Source organism: Rhododendron vialii, chromosome 4a (genome assembly GCF_030253575.1).
Source record: "Rhododendron vialii isolate Sample 1 chromosome 4a, ASM3025357v1".
Classification (NCBI taxonomy): domain Eukaryota; kingdom Viridiplantae; phylum Streptophyta; class Magnoliopsida; order Ericales; family Ericaceae; genus Rhododendron; species Rhododendron vialii.
Genome location: NC_080560.1, coordinates 7,984,597 through 8,006,180, shown reverse-complemented (window position 1 = coordinate 8,006,180; position 21,584 = coordinate 7,984,597). Strand labels below are relative to the sequence as shown.

Sequence of the window (21,584 nt, the reverse complement as noted above, 5' to 3'; positions counted from 1 at the left end):
AGATTTGGTTTGACAATAGTAAAAGGTTGTTCGGCTAAATAAGTCATTTCGCTTAATTTTTTGTCTTTATTCAAATTTTTTTCGTATTTGTTAATTTTTTGTCAATTATTGCTTCTTCGTGACAAGAATAAACTAAAAAGTAAAAAACTATGATCGAAATCTATTTTTTTTTAATAAAGACGAAAAAAATTGGCTTATGGCTTATTTTTGTCTTTATTAAAAATAAATAAATTTTGATCATAATTTTTTACTTTTTAGATTTCTCTCATCATGACGAAATAATAATCTCCAAAAAATTGATAAAAAAACTAACAAATGCAATTTTTTTTTGAATAATGACAAAAAATAAGCCATGTAAATTATTTAGCCAAACAACCCTTAAATACTCCACACTTTTTCCTTTTTGTTTTACTGTTGGATTGAAGATTTGAAAATTTCAGACTGCCGTCCCGAAGAAGAGAGCACCAAACTACTACCACTCCAAGTCTACAACCAACCACCACACCGCTGCTTCCCAATTCCTCTTCTTATTCACTTGGAAAATCTCTAGTAATTTAGGTCGCAAATGTCGATAGCAAGCGACACGACTTGGGTCGGAAAGAAACCTATCCGACGCTTGGGAGGCATGTCCGATGCCCTCTCCATCGCCGCCGATCTCGGCTACTCCGTTCCCCCTCCCCCTTCTCAGGTCCCCTCTCTCTCTCTCTCTCTCTCTCTCTCTCTCTCTCTCTCTCGGCGATTGATCTTAAATGTTCCATGTTAGATGATGCTTTTTTACCTTTACCTTTTCACATTTCGCTGCAGCTTTGGGTTCTTTTGATCTCTGATGTTCTTTTTCACTTGCGTGGTTGTTAAGCTTTTGGTTTACTATGACTCCATGATTTGATTGTCTAGAGTGTGTTCTATTTGTGAAATTTTGGAATTTTCTAGTACTCTTTTTTAAGCCACTGAAGGAACGAAAACTTGATTCAATGCTTGATGAAATTTGGTTTTCAGATATGAACTAGTTTATGGAGACTTTGTGTTGTCATAGAAATTAATGTTTTAAGTTGCTTGATCATAACACAAAACTATCATACATGAAAATTGATGTTGTTATAGAATCCGTGGGGGCTTTTGGTTTTGATTTTCTTAATCATGTTTATCATTATCAATGTGTAGGATTGCAACTAGCGCGAATATAACGTGAATAAATTATCATTGTACTGTGTCTATCGTTTGTATTATCAGAAACAATGCAAGACAGCATTACTTAAGCATCAACTAGATACTTGCATCGTTTGGGGTTAAACCAGTAATCACCTCTGCTTCTAAAGCTTAAAGTTTATTGGAGTGCTGAAGGCATGCATTGAAGATCACTGGTGGAGGAGCTTGAAGTGAATGTTTTGGATTTCAACCTCTAATATTGTGGTCTAAAAAGGGTTCACGGACTCCTTAACAACTAAGCTTTTACCCTCAATTGCCTATGGAGCGAGAACGAGGGAAAGCCGTGTTAATTAAATTAAACTTCTGTTTGAAAGTGCTAAAGACATGTTTTTATCCTATTTTCCTATTTGGTGTATGATATAGAATTACTACCAGCCTAGGGGGCAAGTGGTAAATTGGTAATTACTTCAGAGCCAAAATAGAAACATGCTGTGAGCGGCTTAAGCTGGGAGTATACGTTGATTGCAAATAGGATGCTACACCACAATCCACTTACACACTCACAAGTTGCAATCAAGAAGGTGGATTAGCTTTAATTTGTGAACATGATGCTTCTGCTGTACCACAGTTCTATTTTCCCCCTACTTTTTGGATGAAGTGTGCTTGTCCCACCCTGATTGGAATAACAACTTACGCTTCAAAGTACAAGTATGCCTTAGGAATCTAAATTTGATGGAAGTATCTCATTTTGAATGGATCTTGCTGGTGTAGTTCAAAAGAGTTTTGCTTATGTTCCTCATTTTCTGGTGGAACATTTCCCCTAAGAATTTTTTTCTTAGTTTTGTTCGGCTAGTCTCTTGTAAAAGGAGGGTATGCCTTCCTAGATGCTTGTTTGTTATGCTCTTTCGATGAATCTCTCAGTAACCAAAAAAAAGGGTTTTGCGTATGTTCCTCATTTTCTGGTGGAAGGTATACTAGATGTCAATAAACTCTTCTAATTATGTCTAATCAAATTTGGTTTGAGTTGTCTCTTCTTGATAATGATCAAGTTGCTATGAAGTTTATTCTTTTGTCTCAAATCATTGATTTTGATTAGACTTTGATGCGCATAATGTAGCTTTTATTATGCAAGAAAAATATTTTAGATGTCTGAAATAGTGTATCATGGATTGTCAAGATCTCACTATGGTTTTTTTGAAGTGAGCGTTTGTTTTGTTTTCAGCCGACCCCAAGTGATTGGAACGTAAGGCTTGGTTTGGTTTGGTTTGGTTTGAGCGTTTGTTTTGTTTCTCTTTCGTCGGGATTTTGGTTTAGTTTATTACACCCAGTTGAACAAGTTATCAAGATGGCAAAGACCAGCCTTTACGTTCTTAGTCCTTTTAATAGTTTGTGTCTTTGCTGTATATAATGTGGAATCTTGTTATTTCTCTTGGCTGAGGTAATTTTCTTTGGTGTAGGAAGAGTTTCAAAACTTATCCACTACTGGTGAAAAGGGTGACGATTTGATAAGGGTTTTGAGAGAACTTACTACTGTTCAACGAAAAATAGCTGATTTGCAAGTGGAACTTCAAGGACGCAAGGTGAAGTGGTCACTCTCTCATGTCTTATATATACATTGTGTGTGTGTGTGTGTGTGTGTGTGTGTTTGTGTTTGTGTTTGTGTTTGTTTGTAGATATGAATTTGTTCATTTTCAATTACCGTGTGGCTGTTTATATGATTTATGAATTCAATGGAAATGTAGTCTTCAAGGGACACCCATGACACACCCTACTATGTTAAACATGCAGCAGTTTCTCCATCTCCATATATTAAACCTCCAAGGAAAATGCTCCACTGTAAGGAAGTGGACTGTACTTTGATCTTGTCTTGAAGTCATATAGTCGGAGATTTCTTTTCTATTTTTTTAGTTGGTGATTACAGGCTCATAGCCATGTATATAAATTCACATATTCAATCAATCAGATGTATATGTGTATCGTTGCTTATATAAGATTTCCTGGTGAACGAATATCTTTTTGGTTTAGTTGGTGATTACAGGCACATAGCCATGTATATAAATTCACATATTCAATCAATCAGATGTATATGTGTATCGTTGCTTATATAAGATTTCCTGGTGAACTAATATCTTTTTGGTTTCCCAATCTCACAAATATTTCTGTACACTTTTTTTGGGATACAATTTGAAATTTGAATGGTGAATATCTATTGGAAGGGATTACAACCTATGCTACATGCGTAAGGTCTGTGCAGTATGAACCTCAGATAGGCTTCACCATACTATTTTCAGACCAGTGTTTATTGATGTTGTTTAATGGAGAATCATGTTCATTCACGTTCCCCATTGTCTGGCTTCTCTTCTCTTTCCCTCTTTTCTCTATTCTATTTAAGGGTTTTTTTTTATAGTCACAGAAACCAGGTGAGCAAATAGCAGTAAGCTGTCTTTTGACTCTTTGTATCTTCGTTGCACTCTAAAACTTCTGGATATGTTCTTAACATATGAGTTGTACTTCTTGGGGTTGGGCCAGTTGGCAATAAGTTATCTGATTTACTTCTTTGCCAACTTGTAGGAGGATAAGAATGTAGCACATTTGACTCATGTGAGTGAAATGGAAAAGAAGATTGAGACTCTTGCAAGAATTACAACGATATTGAAAGATGTCATTCAAAATAAGGTAATGTATCCTTTCTAATATTTGCCTTCACTGCAACTGCATTTTGACGTGTTATGTACCTCAGTTTTGGATTCTATGACTTCACGTACAGCGTTCTGTTCCATTTTTTTGTTATCTCCTATACGAGGCTTAAACCAATAAATGCTGTGCAATAATTTTGTGTCCTTGCCTCAAATTTTGAAACAAGAATGTATGTGTCAGGGCTCGTTGAGTACCTTAGCTTATGCTCTGCAAGTGGCTTCTGAGTCCTGCCTTTTAGATTAGATACTTCTGCAAGGGAATTGTAGAATTAGCATCTTTGAACTGTGGAAGTGGTTTTCTCTTGAATTTGGTCCAAAGACGGGTTTCTTTCATTCGTTTTTGTTCCTGTTTGCCTACAAAATGAGACTCTACATTATTATAGACCATGCACTGATGCATGCAACTCATAGTTTTCCATATGTCTTGGCAGGACCGAATCATAGCTCGTCTTCAGCAACCATATTCATTAGATTGCATCCCAGTGGAAGCAGAATTCCAGGTTGGTCAATGATGAATCTCATTTATCCCAGCTCGATGATTACTTTTGTCGTGTTATTTGTCAATTTTTGCTTAAATTATAGTCACTCTGAAAAGCTTACTCACACCATACATGCTTGGCTAACCTTCTTCTTCTTGTTGTTGCTTTTCACGTTTCTGTAATTTATTTGAAGAGATTGTATGAATTCTTTTACTTTAATAGCATTTTCAGGTTGGTCACCATTTTTAGAGTTTGTAAATTATCCCAATGACATAAAAACTGAAAACATGAAGAAAGAAAGAAAAAAAAACCCAGTTACTAGGATTCTTCTAGATGGATGTCAACCATATGTTTAGGTTACTGTGTAGATTGAAATTCATAATGTGGATCAGTCAGCGGTATAGGTTGTTTGCTTTTAGTCAGAAAATATGGCTCTGTCCTTTCGTTAGGCAGCATTCAAGAAGAGGTTCCTGATATTTTAGTGGTGCTTCTTACACACCACCCGATGCCCTGTTTTTATGTTCTTCATGACATATCTATGGTTTCCCATACCTTCACAAAGAGGAAGGTAAAGTTTGAGTTCATAATTTGACTATGAGCATGCCACTAAACGTAATATAATCCTTGGATATTGACACTGTAGCTTCAGAGTTAGATGTCTACGTTTCGCAAAAGTGACACTTCACTGTAAAAAAAATTCACCAAGTCAGTAATAAATCTTGCAGGAGCTATTTATTGGTTGCAAGAGTTCATTTTACCTTTATAGATCATATTCTTATGCGTTGTTGGGCTTGGGTAGTGCAGAAACAATTTTCAGAATTACTCATGAAGGCTGCAAGTGATTATGGTGCCTTGACTGCGTCTGTGGCGGATTTTCAATGGAGTCAAAACTTCAAGGAACCACCTACAGTATGGGGGGTGAGTAGACATGAATGCTGTTTTCCTTCCCATTATCACGAATCAAGAATTCATATCGCATTCTCCTTTGAGCTCTAAGAGCATTTCTTTTGGCATATACTTGGTTTGTTACCATGTTGAGAAACAACATGAATGAAATTTGTTTTCACTGGGTAAAACTGGTGTCGCTTTCAGAAGCTGGGGAGAGGTGTTTACAAACCCCTCTTCCTATATTCAGGCTTCTGTTTTATGAGTATAACTGAGGTGATCCTATTTATTGTGATAAAAAGCTTTGATAGTCATACAATTTCCTCTTGGGCACTTGGGTCACAAGGAAATGGAAATTGCTGTGAAATTTGGTTAAGAAACAATTTTAGACTTGGGTTTTGCAAGAACAGTTGAGTTCCAGTGTGATAGATGGTTAAACTACTTTTGTTCTATTTTGAAAGATGATTTAACATACAAATACAAAATGTGTTACATTTTAAGGGATACAAGGGTTTGATTACTGGGAACCAAAATCTTTGCTCCGCCATTGTTTAGAAGCATTCATCAGACCAGTGTTTTCCAAAAGTTACCCAAATGGGAAATGACCCTGATATCTTAAAGCTAGGAGAGAACCAACACAATCTCTCAAACAAATTCGAATGGCACATCCTTTCGCTGAATTGGAAATCGTCATTAAGTGTGTGGTTTTCATTCAAGTATCAATCTTGACCATGCTGTGTTTTAAATAACATAGGAAATGCTTCGTCCAATTCCTGTGGCTTTAGCATCTTGTACCCGATTCTTCGAAGCCATGTCAGCAATGAGGGAATCATTCGCTACACTTCAAAACTTGAGAGTGGGTCATTCATCTTCCTTGAACACAACTCCAGCCATGGATTCTTCTCAAAGAACAACGTTAGGGGATTCTGAATGTGTGACCCCACCTCCTTGGAGGAATGAGTCGAGCTTTGATGATTTAGCTCTCAGAAGCCTCAGCGGTCAAGAAGCAGAAGATGAAAATAGTGAAGTGGGTGACACAGCAAGTCACAGGAGATTGTCGTGGCCTCCAGTGAAAAAGAGCTGATTGTAGTGTGGTACTTTCTTTTGTTTATATATGTGTGCGATGTTTTCGTTATGTATTAATTACTTCTGAAACAATTTTTTGCCACTGAATCGCAATTCATTTAACACCTTCCGGTTCTTATTTAAGTGTTTATGTTACTTGTGCTTGGGAGTGCTACAAGTTCAGCATCTATTTCATGTAAACTGTCTTCAAATGCATTTTTATGAGCGGTAGGTATTATCAAACCACCACACTTACATGTGCCTTCTTTTGTGTTTAGTTCAGTTTGAAAGATCTGGGAAATATGTGCGCTTCCATTTTCATGAGCTAATTCACGCAAACCTTGTGGCAAAGGTTTGAGTAAGGAGCCAACCTCTCCCCCCAAAAGAAAACAGAAATGGGTGAAAGCTGCCACCTACGTTCTATTGAACGTGTGTAATGGAGAGTTTTGTGCACCTTATACGGTCTTTAGGCCTAGCCTAGCACTCCAGCATAAGTTTTTTGAGTTTTTTTGCCAATCCATTGATGAACAGGAGTTCTCTTTGTTCAAACACAAAGCACTTTTGAGAGTAATTATTGGAATCCAAGTCGGTTTCAACTTGCTTTCCGAAAACCCAGGGTGCATTTTGACAGCTAGTTTGAGCTTGAACTTAAGCTCAATGTCGTGTTCCTGAAAGCATGAGTTGTGTTCTTAAGACTATAAGACTTCAATCAAATACTCCACTTTGCATTTCTGTTTTTTGAGTAGTAGTTTGATTTGCGAAATTAATTCCAAGTGGATTGGATTTTGTCAAACAAATACTAACAATTACTCTCAGCTCAGAGAAAGGATGACGGCAGGAAGGGGGGAATGGGAGCATCTTCCTTGTAGAGCAGTGCAAAGCAGTTGATCCGGCTGTTCATCTCGACAATGGACAACTTGGATCTTAACCGAGCAATGAACAGTTCAAATTTGTATGTGCTTTGTATGTGCTTAGATTTAATCCGAGCTGGGATGAACGACCGCTCTGCGGGGAGTTGCTCGGCAGCATCCCAGGTCCGGGAAGGGGTTGGTGGTTGTAGTATATAACCAAAACCAGCTCATATTTTGGTAACTATCTGGTGACTCCATACCTCATAATGCTAGTATGCTACTGCCAAAATTGTGTTTTTTAGGATTTTGAAAGGGCATAGTATAATTTTGTGAGCATATGGAAAAACAGCCGCAAGGAACATGCAACCCAACCAACCTTTGAATGCGGGACCCGTGCGTATGCTTGTCATTTTCTGCTGACAAACCCCACTTGCCCCCCCCCCCATGCATATCTTTGCATGTGCCAAGAGATGATGTTTAACCGATCTCATGGGCATCCTCATACAGTATGCGTGTCTTATTTTACTACTAGTACTAGTATTCTATATCGCTTGGGCCTTAGATTGCCGGAATTGAATCCTCTCCGGTCTAAGTTTTGCACTCGAAGAAATAGTCCAAATCTGAACCGTATGTTGGGAAATTCAATGGTTCGGATCTACTCAGAGAAATATTTACAGCGAAGAGTCTCTACTATTGATTACAGTATTGAACGGTTCAGATTGCAACTGTCTTCGCTTCCTAGATTGCCGGCTTAGATGGAGAATATATTCAATGCCTCTGGAGCAACGATGAGCATGAATCGGGACCACACTTTAGCGTGTAGCTTACACACTCGGGGTGAACCACACATAAATGTGTAGTTCAGTTTCGTGCTCAACTTATCCCACAGGCATTGAATAATTTCTCGCTTAGTTGTGTCCAAAATAGTCCCACTCTCTTCGCCATTTTAAACTGAGGAAATTCTCAATTTAGTGCAGGAGTCCATTTAAAGATGGGAGTAGGTGAATAATGCACATCTCTCCAATTATCTCTCTATTTAATTTGTTATCATGAAAGAATCAAACTCATTGAAGAAATAGTCTGTTGTTTGTCTGGAGAGATAGACCGGAAGAAATATGAAAAATTTATTTATGATTCCTTAGGATATAAGAATGATAAAATAAAAGAGTAGAGTACTTGTTTTGATTGCGATTGTGGCGTATGTTTTAAAGAATGATGAAAAATTTTATGTATGATTCCTCAGTAGATAGCAAGTTTATGTAGAAAGATTCCACTCCAGTAGGTCAAGGTCATTTGATTTCATTGGCATATCCAACCAAATCACTCCATTAGTTGCATATTGTATACTCCTATTTGATTCTATAATTGTAATTAAATGGCCCCAAGCACGAAATATCATTTAATCATGTATGAATGATACAGTGCAAATCTGGAACACTATATAGGGGAAAAAATGAACCCAACATAGGGAAGAAAGAAAGGAAAACCTTTTCTTGGAAAGACACGCAGTTGGGGAGATTCAAACTCTTGACTTTCTAATGAGATGCAATGGTCCTGGGCAATTGAGGTAGCCGGGTTAGTTACGAAGCACATACACTAAACTACTTTTTATTCTGTGATTTTGCAACTCACCGCCCAATCGGTAGTAAAAATCAATTATGTTTCTAGACATTTCATACCCCGAGGGGTAAACCGATATGAACACGTTTTATACCCTCATCCTCTCCATACTCCTCCAATAATTATGTATGAGACTTAATTCCAAACTCACAACTATACTATGAATCATTCATGTCGTAGACTCGTAGTCTTCACAAGAAAAAATTCGTGCATAAAAATTTAGTTTTTTTCTTTTTGATCCGCCATAAAAATTTAGTTTGACCGAGTTAAAATTACTACAGTACTTTTTTGAAACTTACTTCCACAGTGTGAGGCTCTGAATGGGATCTCGGCAAAGAGTATAGGAGTATTTTACAATGTCTACATTTCTTGATATATATATATATATATATTAAAAATTCACAAATGAGAGAATTGGTGGATTTGCCTTGTTTGGAGGGTGGTTTGAATTTTTTTGGGTTTAATTTTTGAGTAATGAGTGGATAGAGAAATTAGGGTAATAATTTAATATAAAGGTAATGAGTGTAGAGAGATAGCGAGAGAAATGAGAATAATGATAGGAGATTGAGGAAATGAGTATAGAGATAAATGAGAGTAATGATTGAAAGTAGTGATAATGAGTGTTTTTAGAGTTGATTTTTTTCTCTCTCCAAAACAACATCCACAAGACAGTAATTTGAGAAAGTGAAGGGGTGAAAGGAGAAAAAAATGAATAAGCTAATTTGTGGATTCCGACTAGGGGTAGGTACACCATTTGTTTGGGGTATATTTGCACCGGGTTATGTGGACCTATCTTAAAGTGTAATAATTGGAGCTATTAAATTTGTTTGAAATACATTTTTAAAAATTTATCAATTCCGTTGAATATTGACAAGAGATTACTTAAGATTTTGTTCTATTTTCCTTGCCGTGTATGTATCCATAGTTCTATTGTAACCAAAAGACAAGGGAAAAGATATATCTCTATTTTATTAATGACACTTTCTTTTTGTCCTTTAGTTAAGGGAATTTACCCTTAATGAAATAAACTTTCACAAAGTGCATGAATTATTTTGTAAATTCATACTCTACAAGACAAAAAAAAGAGTGTCATTTGTATAAAAAAAAAAAAAAGTGGCAATTCATTTCCCAAAGAAAAATAGATTTATTGAAATTTGTGCTTTAATCTTTTTAACTTGGGCAAATTTCACTAACTTCTCCTGGGGTTTCTGACACAAACAGATACCTCCCTTGAGATTTTTGAAATAACACTAACCTCTCTTCCTTTTCGCAAAGCAAAAAGTGACCCCCCTACCGTTACTTTTCAGAGAATGGCGTTAACATTGGCAAAGGAAATAAATTGCATAGAGTTATTTGGAATGAATGACACCTCACTTTCATTTTTTTTGGAATGAATCAAGTTAAAAACAATTAGGCGTAATATATATTTTTTTGCCATTTTTTATATTTTTCTTTTGTCAATAAAATTAAAAAATAGAGTTGTTTGAATCAAATTTATGTCAAAGCTAAAATAATTGACTTGTTTGGGATTTATAGGATTGCTTCTTGACGATTACAATAAAAAAATTCCCCAATTTCATATTGAAAAAAAAAATGGAAATAGAGTTTATACTCGTGGGTTTATTTTTGTTTGCGAAATGGCATGAAAAGGAACCATCTTTTATGTGTTATTTTAAACTTGTCGTCGCTCTTATGCTATCGCCACCATTGTTTTTTTGTGTCTTAAATCTTTTTTTTTAAAAATTATTACCTAATCAACTCGTTGTTCCCTCACCATTTAACATACCTTGGCCTACAGAATCAATTACACTCAATCAAGCTTACCATCTAACATTTGGGTACTGAGAGTTTAGCAATATTATGCAATGTAGCAATGCACATGGACAATTGTCTTGGCTTTTTGCAATGGTATAATCTTTAGGTTGAAAAAGGTAAGGCAGACATCTTCTTTTTCCATAAGGTCCTTGCTCTAACAACATTTGCGTTTTTTGTGTCCCCCATTGATACACCCGAGTATTCCGTCTTCTTTAAGTTCACAAAATGTTCAAACTATATCACAACTTGTACATTATCTTTTATATTATAGGATCATGCTTGAAATTTGGTGGTCCTTCAAAAATTCAAGAAACACTAGAGGATGTTGAAATGAACCAATAATCTAAAAAAAAAATATGCAAAAAAAAACTAACAAAGGCAATTGTTTTAGGATAAATAAAAAAAATGATTATTAAGCCAAACCACGCCTAAGTGAATAAGATAGTTGTGGCGGATTTGAAGACATAAAAAAATAATGGTGGTATGAGATGACGGAGGCCGCATAAGAGCGACAACAAGTTTAAAATAAGACATAAAAGTTGGACCCCCTTCATGCCATTTCACAAATAAAAATAAATTCACGAGTATAAACTCTCTTTCCATTTTTTTTTGGTTTCAACACGATGGGGAATTTTCTTAATTATAATCGTCAAAAAGTAATCCCATAAAGCCCAAACAAGTTAATTATTTCGGCTTTGATATAAATTTGATTTCACACAACTTTATTTTTTTAAATTTCATTGACAAACAAAAATAAAAAAATTAATAAGATTACGCCTAGTTGTTTTCAAGTTGATTCATTCCAAAAAATGAAAGTGATGAAGAGTGATTCATTCCAAATAATTCTGTTCAATTTGTTTCCTTTGTAGTATTTTTGTAATTCTCTAGCCAATGTTAACACCATCCTTTGAAAAGTAACGGCAGGGGTCCCTTTTTGCTGTGTCGGAAAAGGAAGGGAGGTTAGTGTTATTTCAGAAATCTCAGGGGAGATATCTGTTCGTGTGAAAAACCTCAGGGGAGGTCAGTGAAATTTGCCCTTTTAACTTTCCTTTAAAAAACCAGGTATTGTCAACTGTCAAGTGCACTTAAAACTCGGTAGCTTTCTCGGTTTTCCAGCCTTAACCCATACGCGTATGTCTCGGTTCTTGCGGGCCCCATGTTTGTTGGCCCTTCTCTCTCTCTCTCTCTCTCTCTCTCTCTCTTCCCCCTGCAAAAGACAGCGACGAAGCCGGCGGGAAGCCTCAGATCCCTATAGGCTATACGCATTGACATTGACATTTACATTAATACCCTTCCTCATGTACACCTTTGTTCCTTTCCCCAAACACAGAAATAATGGATAAGCTCCAATTTATTCCCCCGTCCCTTTCCCGATCCCCGACGTATCCCTGACTCCAGGAACCCCCCTCTCTCTCTCTCTCTCCCCTCGATAAAACCTTACGGACGAAGCAATAAACCGATTCCTCACCCCCTCCAATCAATTAACAGCATTCACAGGTCACCATACGTATATACATACGTACATGTATCTTTATATGTATATATGTAGAAATAAAGAGAGAGAGAGAGAGATCGGTGGTTGGCTTTATAATCCAGAGAGAGAGAGAGAGAGAGATCGGTGGTTGGCTTTATAATCCAGAGAGAGAGAGAGAGAGAGATCGGTGGTTGGCTTTATAATCCAGCTGCTGTCGTCGTGTAATTGCTCTCGCCTGTGGGCTTCGTGGTTTCGATGCGCGTGTCTCGTGTAGTTGTCCGTTGATTCCCTATCACACTTTTCGCGTCGGCAGTTGAAATCTCAGCCCTCAACGTGTCGGCCCTTTTCTGTTATGAAGTTCGGTGGAGCTCCTTCTCTCCACTTTCTCTCCCCTCCTTCATGGAATTGCCGTAACCTATTCCCAGGTTCATCACATTATTATTCCACCTCTGATTATAATTGTTTCCATTTTGGCAATTTCACATTTTTCTCACCTGATTGTGGTTTTTTTTTATGGTTGATGATTTGGGCAGTGTTTTGTGGCGGTTTTGGTTTGAATTCGGGCTTTAATGGCGAAAGCCAACAATGGCAAATACGTATTCCCTCTAACAGCTTTGCAGATTGGGTAAGAATTTTCATTTCATGGATTTCTCTGGTTTCTCTTGTTTACCAGTGGAAATTGACATAAGCGTGCTCTTAGGCACCATTCCGCTAAGGTTTTAAGTATTTTTTTTCCCGCTTTACGATACTCATAGTACATCACGTTTAATTTAAAAAATATGTAATTATTTGAAAAATAAATAATTTTAGTTGGTGGAACACACTCTTACTATGTGCATTCTGAGGAAGTGTGTTGTATGTGCATTGTCATGTGTGCTGTATGTGCATAGAGTTTGTTGTACGTTCATCCTCATGCATTGTGCATGCATCCCGAGGAAGTGTGCTGCATCTGCATCCTCAAGGCAGGAATGCTACATACGCTACACACTTTCACGAGTGCATTTGCAGTGAAAGTGTGTAGTGTATGTAGCATTCCTCATCCTCAAGGGGAAGGGAATCTAATCCGTAAGAATTTTCATCTTATGGATTTCTTTGGTTTCTCTTGTTTACCTTGTGAAATTGACAAAAGCATGCTATTATTACTACGTGCACATAGAGATTTAAGTTAATATAGGAGATTACATAAAGGGTATACTTCAATTGACGTCAATTTAAAGGTTGAGAAATGTATCAGCCAGTTTTGTTCTGGATAGGTATTCATTTATTGTCTGAGATTAACACACAGTTGTCTACTTGTCTTATATATGGAAGAGTGGGGAAAAGGGAGCTTGACTCTCGTGGTATTCAATTTGTATGCTGCCTGAATAAGTCAGAACTCTAGCTGTTTTGTAGTAGCTTTGGGTTGTTTGTTGATAAGGGATATGTGCCCCTTTTAGACGGTTTTTGGGATGTCGAAGAGGCTGAGGCTTTTTTGTCAGTCTTTGGTGAACTTTTCTCTTGTTTCATTCAAAGAATTTACTTTTCGAGTTGCTTGTCATTATTTTGGCTTTTTGATTCTTCTTAATGGGGCCTTTTTCAACTTTGGTCCTCGGTTTATTTTTACATTGCGGGGTTCCTCTTGTTGAGACAGTACAAAAATTCCAGTCTTTTGAGCTATCAAAATGGTGAATTTTGCGTATCCTTTACTTTCTTGAAGAGTTATTACTTGCCAAAAATAGGACATCAATTCGGCTGTTGATTACAGCTGTAAAATGATAGAGGTTTGTTGTTAATCTTTGTGAAAGGCTTGCTGTAGATTGTTATTGAGTATCTGTTATGTTTTTTCCAGGGACTTGCAGTCTTATCTCTCACATCTTAGCCTTTTCCTAGCCCCTGAAAGTAAGAAGTTCTATATCTTGGTGGACAACAGACCATGGCATAAGGAACCTGGCCCCCGGTCTGCACACTTGTGGCAATTGATGGTCACTAAGGTTGCTAGGAGCTTTTCTAATATTCCTGCTCCATTTTGCCTTTTAGATGATAAACTGATAAATTCCCTTTATTTACTTGCATTTACAGTCCAGATTATCCCCATTTGCAAACTCTAAAGCACGTAAGGAGAGGAAGGAAACAGGAAAATTGCAGACTAGTCCCAAACCTAGCACAAGTAAATCAAAGAAGTTCAGAAAATGGTTCTCAGTGGTTGATGCTGCAACATTATCTCGGAAGAGGGCCTTGTTACCTGTAAAGAAGCTGAGGAATTCTTTAGTTTTAAATAGCAAGATGCATAGGACCTTGTATGGCTTTATTGTATTTGAAGTTGCATGGTCTGACGTTCGTGGCATTAATTATTTGAATGAACTTCAGGTATTCCTCTTTCTTAATGCATATTTTTCGTAGATTTCAGCATAAGAGGTGGTCTTAATGGTTTTGCTCCTACTTGCAGACTGATACATCCATGGCAATTGAGGCCAAATTCATGAAAAGATGGGAGTTTGATAGCATAGTACAAGCTGCGAAATGCACATCTTCCTGGTTTTCTGGAAAAACCCATGAGCAGCTTCTTTTGAAAGAGTATCTGGACTCTGCCATAGGTATACTTGTCTAAACATGAACTCTAGTTTACATTGAAAGAAGCAGCTCCTTTTATGTTTATGATCTCTGGACACGGATTTATGCGTTCTTTGCGGCGATTGAGATTGAATTCCATGCCAAGATATTTTGGCATGTGGATATACTCCACTGAGAGTCTACTTTTTATGTTTATATTCAGTGTGCATAAGTCAAATCCACTCATGTTCGTAATTTGGCTTCCAATTGTTTCGTAATTTAATACAGGAGAAGTGTTCTACGATGCTCAGGAAAAGTTTTCAAAAGGCGAAAGTTTTGACCATGATGAAAATATTTGCAGAGAAGAGGCATGTGTTGTGGATCAATCTCCTCGCTCTCTGGATGGCATATGTAATCTGTATCCAGCAGACACAGATACTGGATCACCAATGCCACACACACCACCTTTTCGTGATGGGCCCTACAAGAGAAGGAAAGTTATGAAGTCCTCTAGTACTGGGTTTAACGTTCATGTATATCCTGAAGAAAAACATGGTCAGTGTGCTGACTCACCATCACATTCTCAGACCTCTTATTCAAGTGATTCTGAAGATGCACTTGAAGCTACCCATTACAAGGATGTTTTGATACTGTTTCGGTTCAATGATCATGACCTTCCATTTGAGATAAGGAAAATTATAATGTCTGATTTGCGGTTGCTTACTTTACTAGAATCTGGACTTCCATCTTGGGTTATTTTCCTCCAGTCGTACCCAGGGTTTTGCCATCTTTATCGTCCGTGGATGTGCCCGCTGGCAAGAACATTATATGTGCTGATTTCTGTTGTAACTGTACTTATAGGATTTTATGATTTATACAAAAATGTTCCAGTTCTCAAGGCCACTGCATCTCGTTTGTGTGGTCCTCTTCTAGATTGGATAGAAACCTGGGATATGGTGTCAAGGATCAAGTACTTAGGGACAATGTTATTCCTACATAACTTTGAGAAGGCTGTTAAGTGGTTTCTGATGCTCACACGCACCTTCAAGTCCTTCATTTCAATACTAACACAGCCAATGTCAGGACCAGTTTTTGAGTTCTTGGATTTGATCCTTCCGTTTTGGAATATGTGCATAGAAATATTGGAGAGCCTCTTTTCAGTCATTTGGATTGTGATGGAATCTTTGTTCAGTCTATTGGAGAACCTTGTCGAGATTGTACTGATGCCCATGTGGTTCATCTTGTCATCTATTTGGACCATTGGTAGGTTAATGAGCTGACTCAAGGTGTCTTTTTTCCTTCTGTGAATTATTTTAAGTTGGCAGGTCCAATTTGTGAAATATGCTCGTAACACCATCCTTACTTCTTTCTGACTGTAGCAATGTCGATTTTTGGGATGCTTTGGGAGATCCTCTATACTCCGATTCGCCTAGTTGTTGGATTGAGCAGTTTGTTAACCTTCATCTTTACTTGCATTTACGATTGGCTTCAAAACCTATGGCTGTTTGTAAGTGGCTTAATCAATTTGGCATCAAATGCTGAGGCAACAGTGAGTGAGGTTTCCATGTGGCGTTCTCTTTGGAATGATCTTTTCTCCCAGGTATAGCCCTATAACATTTATATCGTGCCAAGGACAATGTAGTAAATTTTTATTTCCTCACTTTTGTATTGCTTTGCCGCAGGTTTTTCGTGCTGTAAGGACTATTTTGAATGGTGTCGTCGCTTTCTTCGTAGCCTGCAATAGACACCGCCTCAGGTGTGGCATTGCTTTTGCTTCTACTTTGGAGTTAGCCTGCGTTTTCCTTCCATTTTTTAATAGGCTTTTGTGCATAAAATCGTTCTGATGAGTTTTAAGGCCTTTTCACCACAAGCTATCGAGATTTTCAGCCATGAGTTTTTCTTTGTAGGCCAGTGTGGATTACTGGTATTACACTATTATAGTAACTAGGAATAATGTTAAAACAGTATCTTTAGGGAGTTCAGATTCCTCTCTCTCTCTCTCTCTCTCTCTCTCTCTCTCTCATGCACTTTTATGAGATCAACAACAATATTTAAGCCTCTAGTTCGGGTAGGTTTTCTTCGTACTTGATTATGCTCCACTATAATAACAACATGCTCCTCACAAAAAAACAATGGGAGAACCTTTCAGTCTATACAAGTTAAATGGACTGGACTCCTAGAAACAAAATACGAGACTAACACTCAATTCATAACAGCTAACTGGAGAAAATCCAACTTTAAGCATTGACAAGCTATGCCAAATCCCTTTACTCAGATTAAGAAACTTGGTTGGATGATATAATTTAGAAATCAAACTCAGAGAAAAAGTATTTATATGCCTCCTGTATGCATATGTGTCCCTTATATAATAGAGTTAGGTGGTTGAATTATCGGAGGGTGCACCGTATGTCCAATGATATTCAGCTCCCCGTTAGTGATAAGAACTTCTAAAGGTTGAAAACCGGAGCCAGCCATCAAGATTTGTCTGTAAGCTTCTGCATCTGTGTAGTCTACCTCTAGTAGGAGGTCCTGGGGTGCATGCCTGCTGATTATGGTTGTGGTTGACGAGATCCTTGCTTTGATGCGTACAGAATTAAAACTTGAGAGATGTTTCTGTGGAGTATTACATAAGCTAGTTGAGAATTTGATATTTACATTGTAAGCAAGTTAATGGTGAATTTAGTGGACGAGAAGCAGAGCGAGAATGGAACGTAGTTGTTGGAACATAGGGTTGACTAGTCAGTGAAAATGGTGTTTAGAAAGCTCTGTTGTGTGATAAAATAGGGAGAGAACAGGCTGGGTGTAGTGAGGGATACTTTTCAGTGTTCTGTGATCAAATATAAAGATGTATTTTTTGGAGATTTTTGTCTTTAAGTCTTGACTCTTTAGCAAAAGTTTGAAGCATGTTTGCTTAATTGTCCTGGAAGAAACAAATTTCTTCTTTTGCATTGGAATTGACTGGAGCACAGTTCTACCGTTGTCATTGACTGAACCATAATTTGCACTTTTGCTTAAATTAGGAAATCATTCCTGTTTATTTATAGGAAACAAGTTGGCGATTGTCGACTAAGTGACTCTTGGCCCATGCCGCCCATCTACGTTTTTTCTCATGTTCTACTATTAAAATAGTTGTCACTAGAACAGCAGGAGGAAAGCAGCAGCATAGTGTCTCTGCCTTGTTAAAACAAAGGATGTTACATGGTATGCATGAGCAATGGTTTCCCTTAAAAGGAATACCAAGTAATATAGGACTGACGTGTTATTAAAGGTGGCACAATGCAGGCACTTTTTTTCTCAAGTTTTGAGGTGAAGTCCGAAACAGCAGTTGGTTGAGGTAGTAAAAAGACCTAGGACTGTAGAGGTAGATTGTATAGTAGTGGAAGATTGAAACTATGAATCCTGTCACTGCAGACTCATACTTTGGGCAATGCGGTGTTTGTTGGATTGGGTGGGTTGAGTACTTGAGTTTATAATGGTTGAGTAGTAACTTATGTCTCTCTGTTTAGCATTAACACTTGGGCATCTCTTTATACCTCTCGACAAAACCTTTAGTCAAGGTACTTCTCCTTTGATGTCCTGACCTCTTCGCTTCCTACCATCTAACCCTCTAGCCTGTATGATTTTCTAGGAAATAAGGATTTGTTACTGACTTCCCAGCAGTCTTAAATAAGTTTATTTATAACTTTTGTTCTTTGTACTGTTGAATTGATTCCCCAGAATGCAGCCTTTAATTCTTGCTGGAGAAGTTGAAAGTAGATTGATGTTTCCTGTGAATTCCCCCCTGCAGAATTTATTGTTGTTGTACCTTGTTACCTTTGGTTGGTTATTCTTGAAGAAATCATGTATTTAGAACTATCACTTAATATCCTCTTTTAAGTTGGTCTAAAAATTATGAAAATTTTAAGAAGTGTGTTTACTACTTACTACTTAATGCCGACTGATTTGTAGTACAATTGTACCACACGTAACCATTCCTCTATGACCCTACCACCGCTGTCCCTGCTGCCACCACCACTTCTACCACGACTAACCCACCATAAAACACAACCAACTCTGCCTCCACTCTCCCCATACTTCGCGCATCACTTGCAAGTCACTGCTAGAATATGAGATGAAAAGATTTTTTAATTTTGGAGCAATGATTTACAAGTTTCTGCTTAACTTGGTTTAAGACAATTCAATTTGCGGAACTTAATTTGCAGCTTCCAGTTGTTTGTTTTATCAAGCACCTATTCAGCAAATTATGTCATACTCGATTAATAATTCGTGGAGTTTTAAATGTGTGTTTGCAGTATTTATAACCATGCCCAGGAGTTTATCGAAAAGCTATCTCGTCCAACCCAGAGATTAAGGCATGCAGGTTCTAGACAGAGACGGCAGACAAGTAGAACCCAAACTTTGGTGAGTTTCAGTACCTATGAATTCATTTTAAGGTTTCATTATTCCAGATTCACTGACTATACCCTCAGACTCAAACCTGTGCCTTGTAATTAGTTTGTGATCTTACAGTGCGAAGCTATTTTTGTGATAGCTTTTCTAACTCATAGTCCCGCCACAGAAACTAAGCATGTTTGATCCGTTTAATTTTTTTTCACATAATATAAGGTCGAAATATTTATTGCATTGGTCCGAAAATTCTGCTTATTGCATATGCTATAATCTTGTTTAGTGGCCGTGGCCTACTTTATCTCTAGCAGTATCCATCATTTCCTGATATCATCGGGTTGAAAATTACAGTTTAAGGGCAGAATATTCCCAAACTTTTTCCTTCTGCATGAAAATAGTTATGCTTCCAGTGGTCATTATGATAAATAACTTACTCCGTGATAGAACTTCCTCCTTTGTGATTAATTTGGGCTATAAGATCAAAGTGCTCCGTTCCTTGGATGCCCCATATTTGAGTGTCAATTTATTTGCCATACACTAAGGCATGCCCTAATAGGCTGCAGTTATTTGCCATACACTAAGGCATGCCCTAATAGGCTGCAGTCATCCAGAATGGAAAGCGAAAAAATGGAGGAATTTCCAAATGAATGGGTAGACGTCGCAAGGGGTGGGGGTGCTATTTCTTCCTAGTGAGTCATTGCCAGCGTCCTCTTCTGCTGTATCTTAAAATTCCTTTAGTTTGTGACATGAGTGAATCTCATGTGCCCGTGTATCCTATTCGGGTAGTGGAAGACTCTACTTCAACTCCCAGGGGATTGTTACTATTGAGCAACAAAGCCCACTCTTCCACGGGAGGTGGCCAGTTATGAGCTATGCCTCCAATTCCATTGATCTACTCATCCGAAGTGCCCTTTGAGATTGATATTTTATTGGTCCTTGGAAAGACTCCATCTTCAGGAGGTGAGAACAAAATGATCTGCGTGGTAGTTGAAAACATGACACTAGGAAAATGGCTATTGCTAACGGATCTATGAAGCCTAAGTAATCTTGCTCTAACCCTTCTAAGAGATTGAAGGTGGTGTGTCTTGGGTTCGGGATTGTATTTGGTCGTGAGCCTAGCCTCGCGAGTTGTGAGAGGTTCTTTTCAGGCTTGGTGTTTCTTTGTTTTTTGATGGTTGCTCACCTTTCACCACGTCTTTGTTTGCTTTCTTGGCTCACCAAAAATGTCCTAATTTTACTCTTCGTATCATTCGAATTGCACTTCTGGTGTTGGTTTTTTCCCCCCTTTTTTGGGTCACAGTGTGAAGTAGTTTTTCATATTTCTTAACAAGACTTCACCACTCTTTTTGTCTTGGTCAAGGTAATGTGACTGGATAGTCCATTGAGATTACGCAAAATCATTCTTCTTTAGCACACAAAAGTTAGTTCAGTTGTGCTATGGTGCTATTGGTTTGTCATTTTTGGAGCAAGCTATACTTGTAAACCTTGAATTGCAGACACCAATAGGCTCTGTAAATTTGCTTGTTTTTATTTGGGATTGCTTCTAATTTGGTGGTTGATTTGGTTTTGTAGGCAAAAACAGGTCCACATGAATTGAAGCATGAGAAAAAGGAGAGCTGACATGTGAGCAGTTGAAGCAAACCTTTTTTTCAGAAGCAAACAAATCTTTTGGTATAAGAGTAAGCGAAAACCGTAAATGATAAGGAAGCGTTACCTGAAGTGTTACTTTGTAGAATGCATAATAGTGACTTGTGTCAATAGTTGTACTGAAGCACATAGGTAGCCCTGAATTAAACCCATAGGAAGACCTTTGTAGCCATCTCTTATCCGCCTTTGGTTTTGCTGCAAAATTTCTCCCTTGAGCCACCTTTCTTGCCCTTTTTTTTTCTCTCTTTAGGATTAGGATCTTTTTAGTTGTATTCAATCAATCTTTCTATTCATTTTTTCCCTTTGACCCTGATAGGGTTGCGATTTTCTCGGATGTAGAAAGTATGTACATGTTACATTCCTTGTAAATAAGTTGTTCTAGGTTCCTCCATGGATAGAGGACATTGTTAGCTCCTTGCAGTGGTATTTGAAAGCTAACAAATGGGATACCAACCTATGGTGCACCCATTTGATGTTCAGATGTTGATCGATTTTTGTAGAGAATTCCTGTCTTGTTTTCCACATTGCCATTTCTTTCATGGATATACAAGATGTATCTGTCAATTTCATGCTTTTTGGTCTTGTCGAGTGGTATTTGAAAGCTAACAAATGGGATACCAACTATGATGCACCCATTTGATGTTCGGATGTTGATCGATTGTTGTGTTTTTGGTCTTGTCGAGTGGTATTTGAAAGCTAACAAATGGTATACCAACTATGGTGCACCCATTTAATGTTCGGATGTTGATCGATTGTTGTAGAGAATTCCTGTCTTGTTTTCCACATTGTCATTTCTTTCATGGATATACAAGATGCATCCGTCAATTTCATGCTTTTTGGTCTTGTCGAACCTACAATGATAGGAAAATGACAAGCCTTACTTCTATAGAAAATGTGGATGACAAATCGAGGACCCGAGGAGGGATTTCTGGAGCGAAAATTAAGATAAGCTGAGAACATAAATTTGGGTATTCTATATCTGAAAAGAGTA

The 21,584-nt window shown here is 37.6% G+C and overlaps 2 protein-coding genes across 5 annotated transcripts; both read left to right on the top strand.

The window, feature by feature from the left end:
* The first annotated feature begins 408 nt into the window (after positions 1-408).
* LOC131323017 (AUGMIN subunit 2) lies at positions 409-7,104 on the top strand. 2 transcript variants are annotated; one of them, XM_058354630.1, is made up of 7 exons: positions 415-688; positions 2,604-2,726; positions 3,718-3,822; positions 4,274-4,342; positions 5,126-5,239; positions 5,961-6,300; positions 7,088-7,104. In XM_058354630.1, the coding sequence occupies exons 1-6, from the start codon at positions 566-568 to the stop codon at positions 6,288-6,290; spliced, it is 864 nt and encodes a 287-aa protein (XP_058210613.1). In that variant the 5' UTR covers positions 415-565; the 3' UTR covers positions 6,291-6,300; positions 7,088-7,104. The 2 variants fall into 2 exon arrangements, with proteins under 2 accessions (XP_058210612.1, XP_058210613.1); XM_058354629.1 differs by lacking the exon at positions 7,088-7,104 and having other exon boundaries at positions 409-688; positions 5,961-6,472.
* Positions 7,105-11,878: 4,774 nt separating this feature from the next.
* Positions 11,879-21,072, top strand: LOC131323015 (uncharacterized). Of its 3 annotated transcripts, XM_058354627.1 has the most exons (12): positions 11,883-12,102; positions 12,199-12,311; positions 12,345-12,456; positions 12,565-12,656; positions 13,860-14,001; positions 14,090-14,377; positions 14,457-14,604; positions 14,849-15,823; positions 15,940-16,160; positions 16,243-16,316; positions 18,853-18,961; positions 20,519-21,072. In XM_058354627.1, exons 4-12 carry the CDS (start codon positions 12,601-12,603, stop codon positions 20,564-20,566), a joined length of 2,061 nt encoding a protein of 686 aa, XP_058210610.1. In that variant the 5' UTR covers positions 11,883-12,102; positions 12,199-12,311; positions 12,345-12,456; positions 12,565-12,600; the 3' UTR covers positions 20,567-21,072. The 3 variants fall into 3 exon arrangements, 2 of the variants coding, with proteins under 2 accessions (XP_058210610.1, XP_058210609.1); XM_058354626.1 differs by having other exon boundaries at positions 12,199-12,456; XR_009199054.1 differs by lacking the exon at positions 16,243-16,316 and having other exon boundaries at positions 11,879-12,102; positions 12,199-12,456; positions 20,519-20,637.
* Positions 21,073-21,584: the final 512 nt, after the last annotated feature.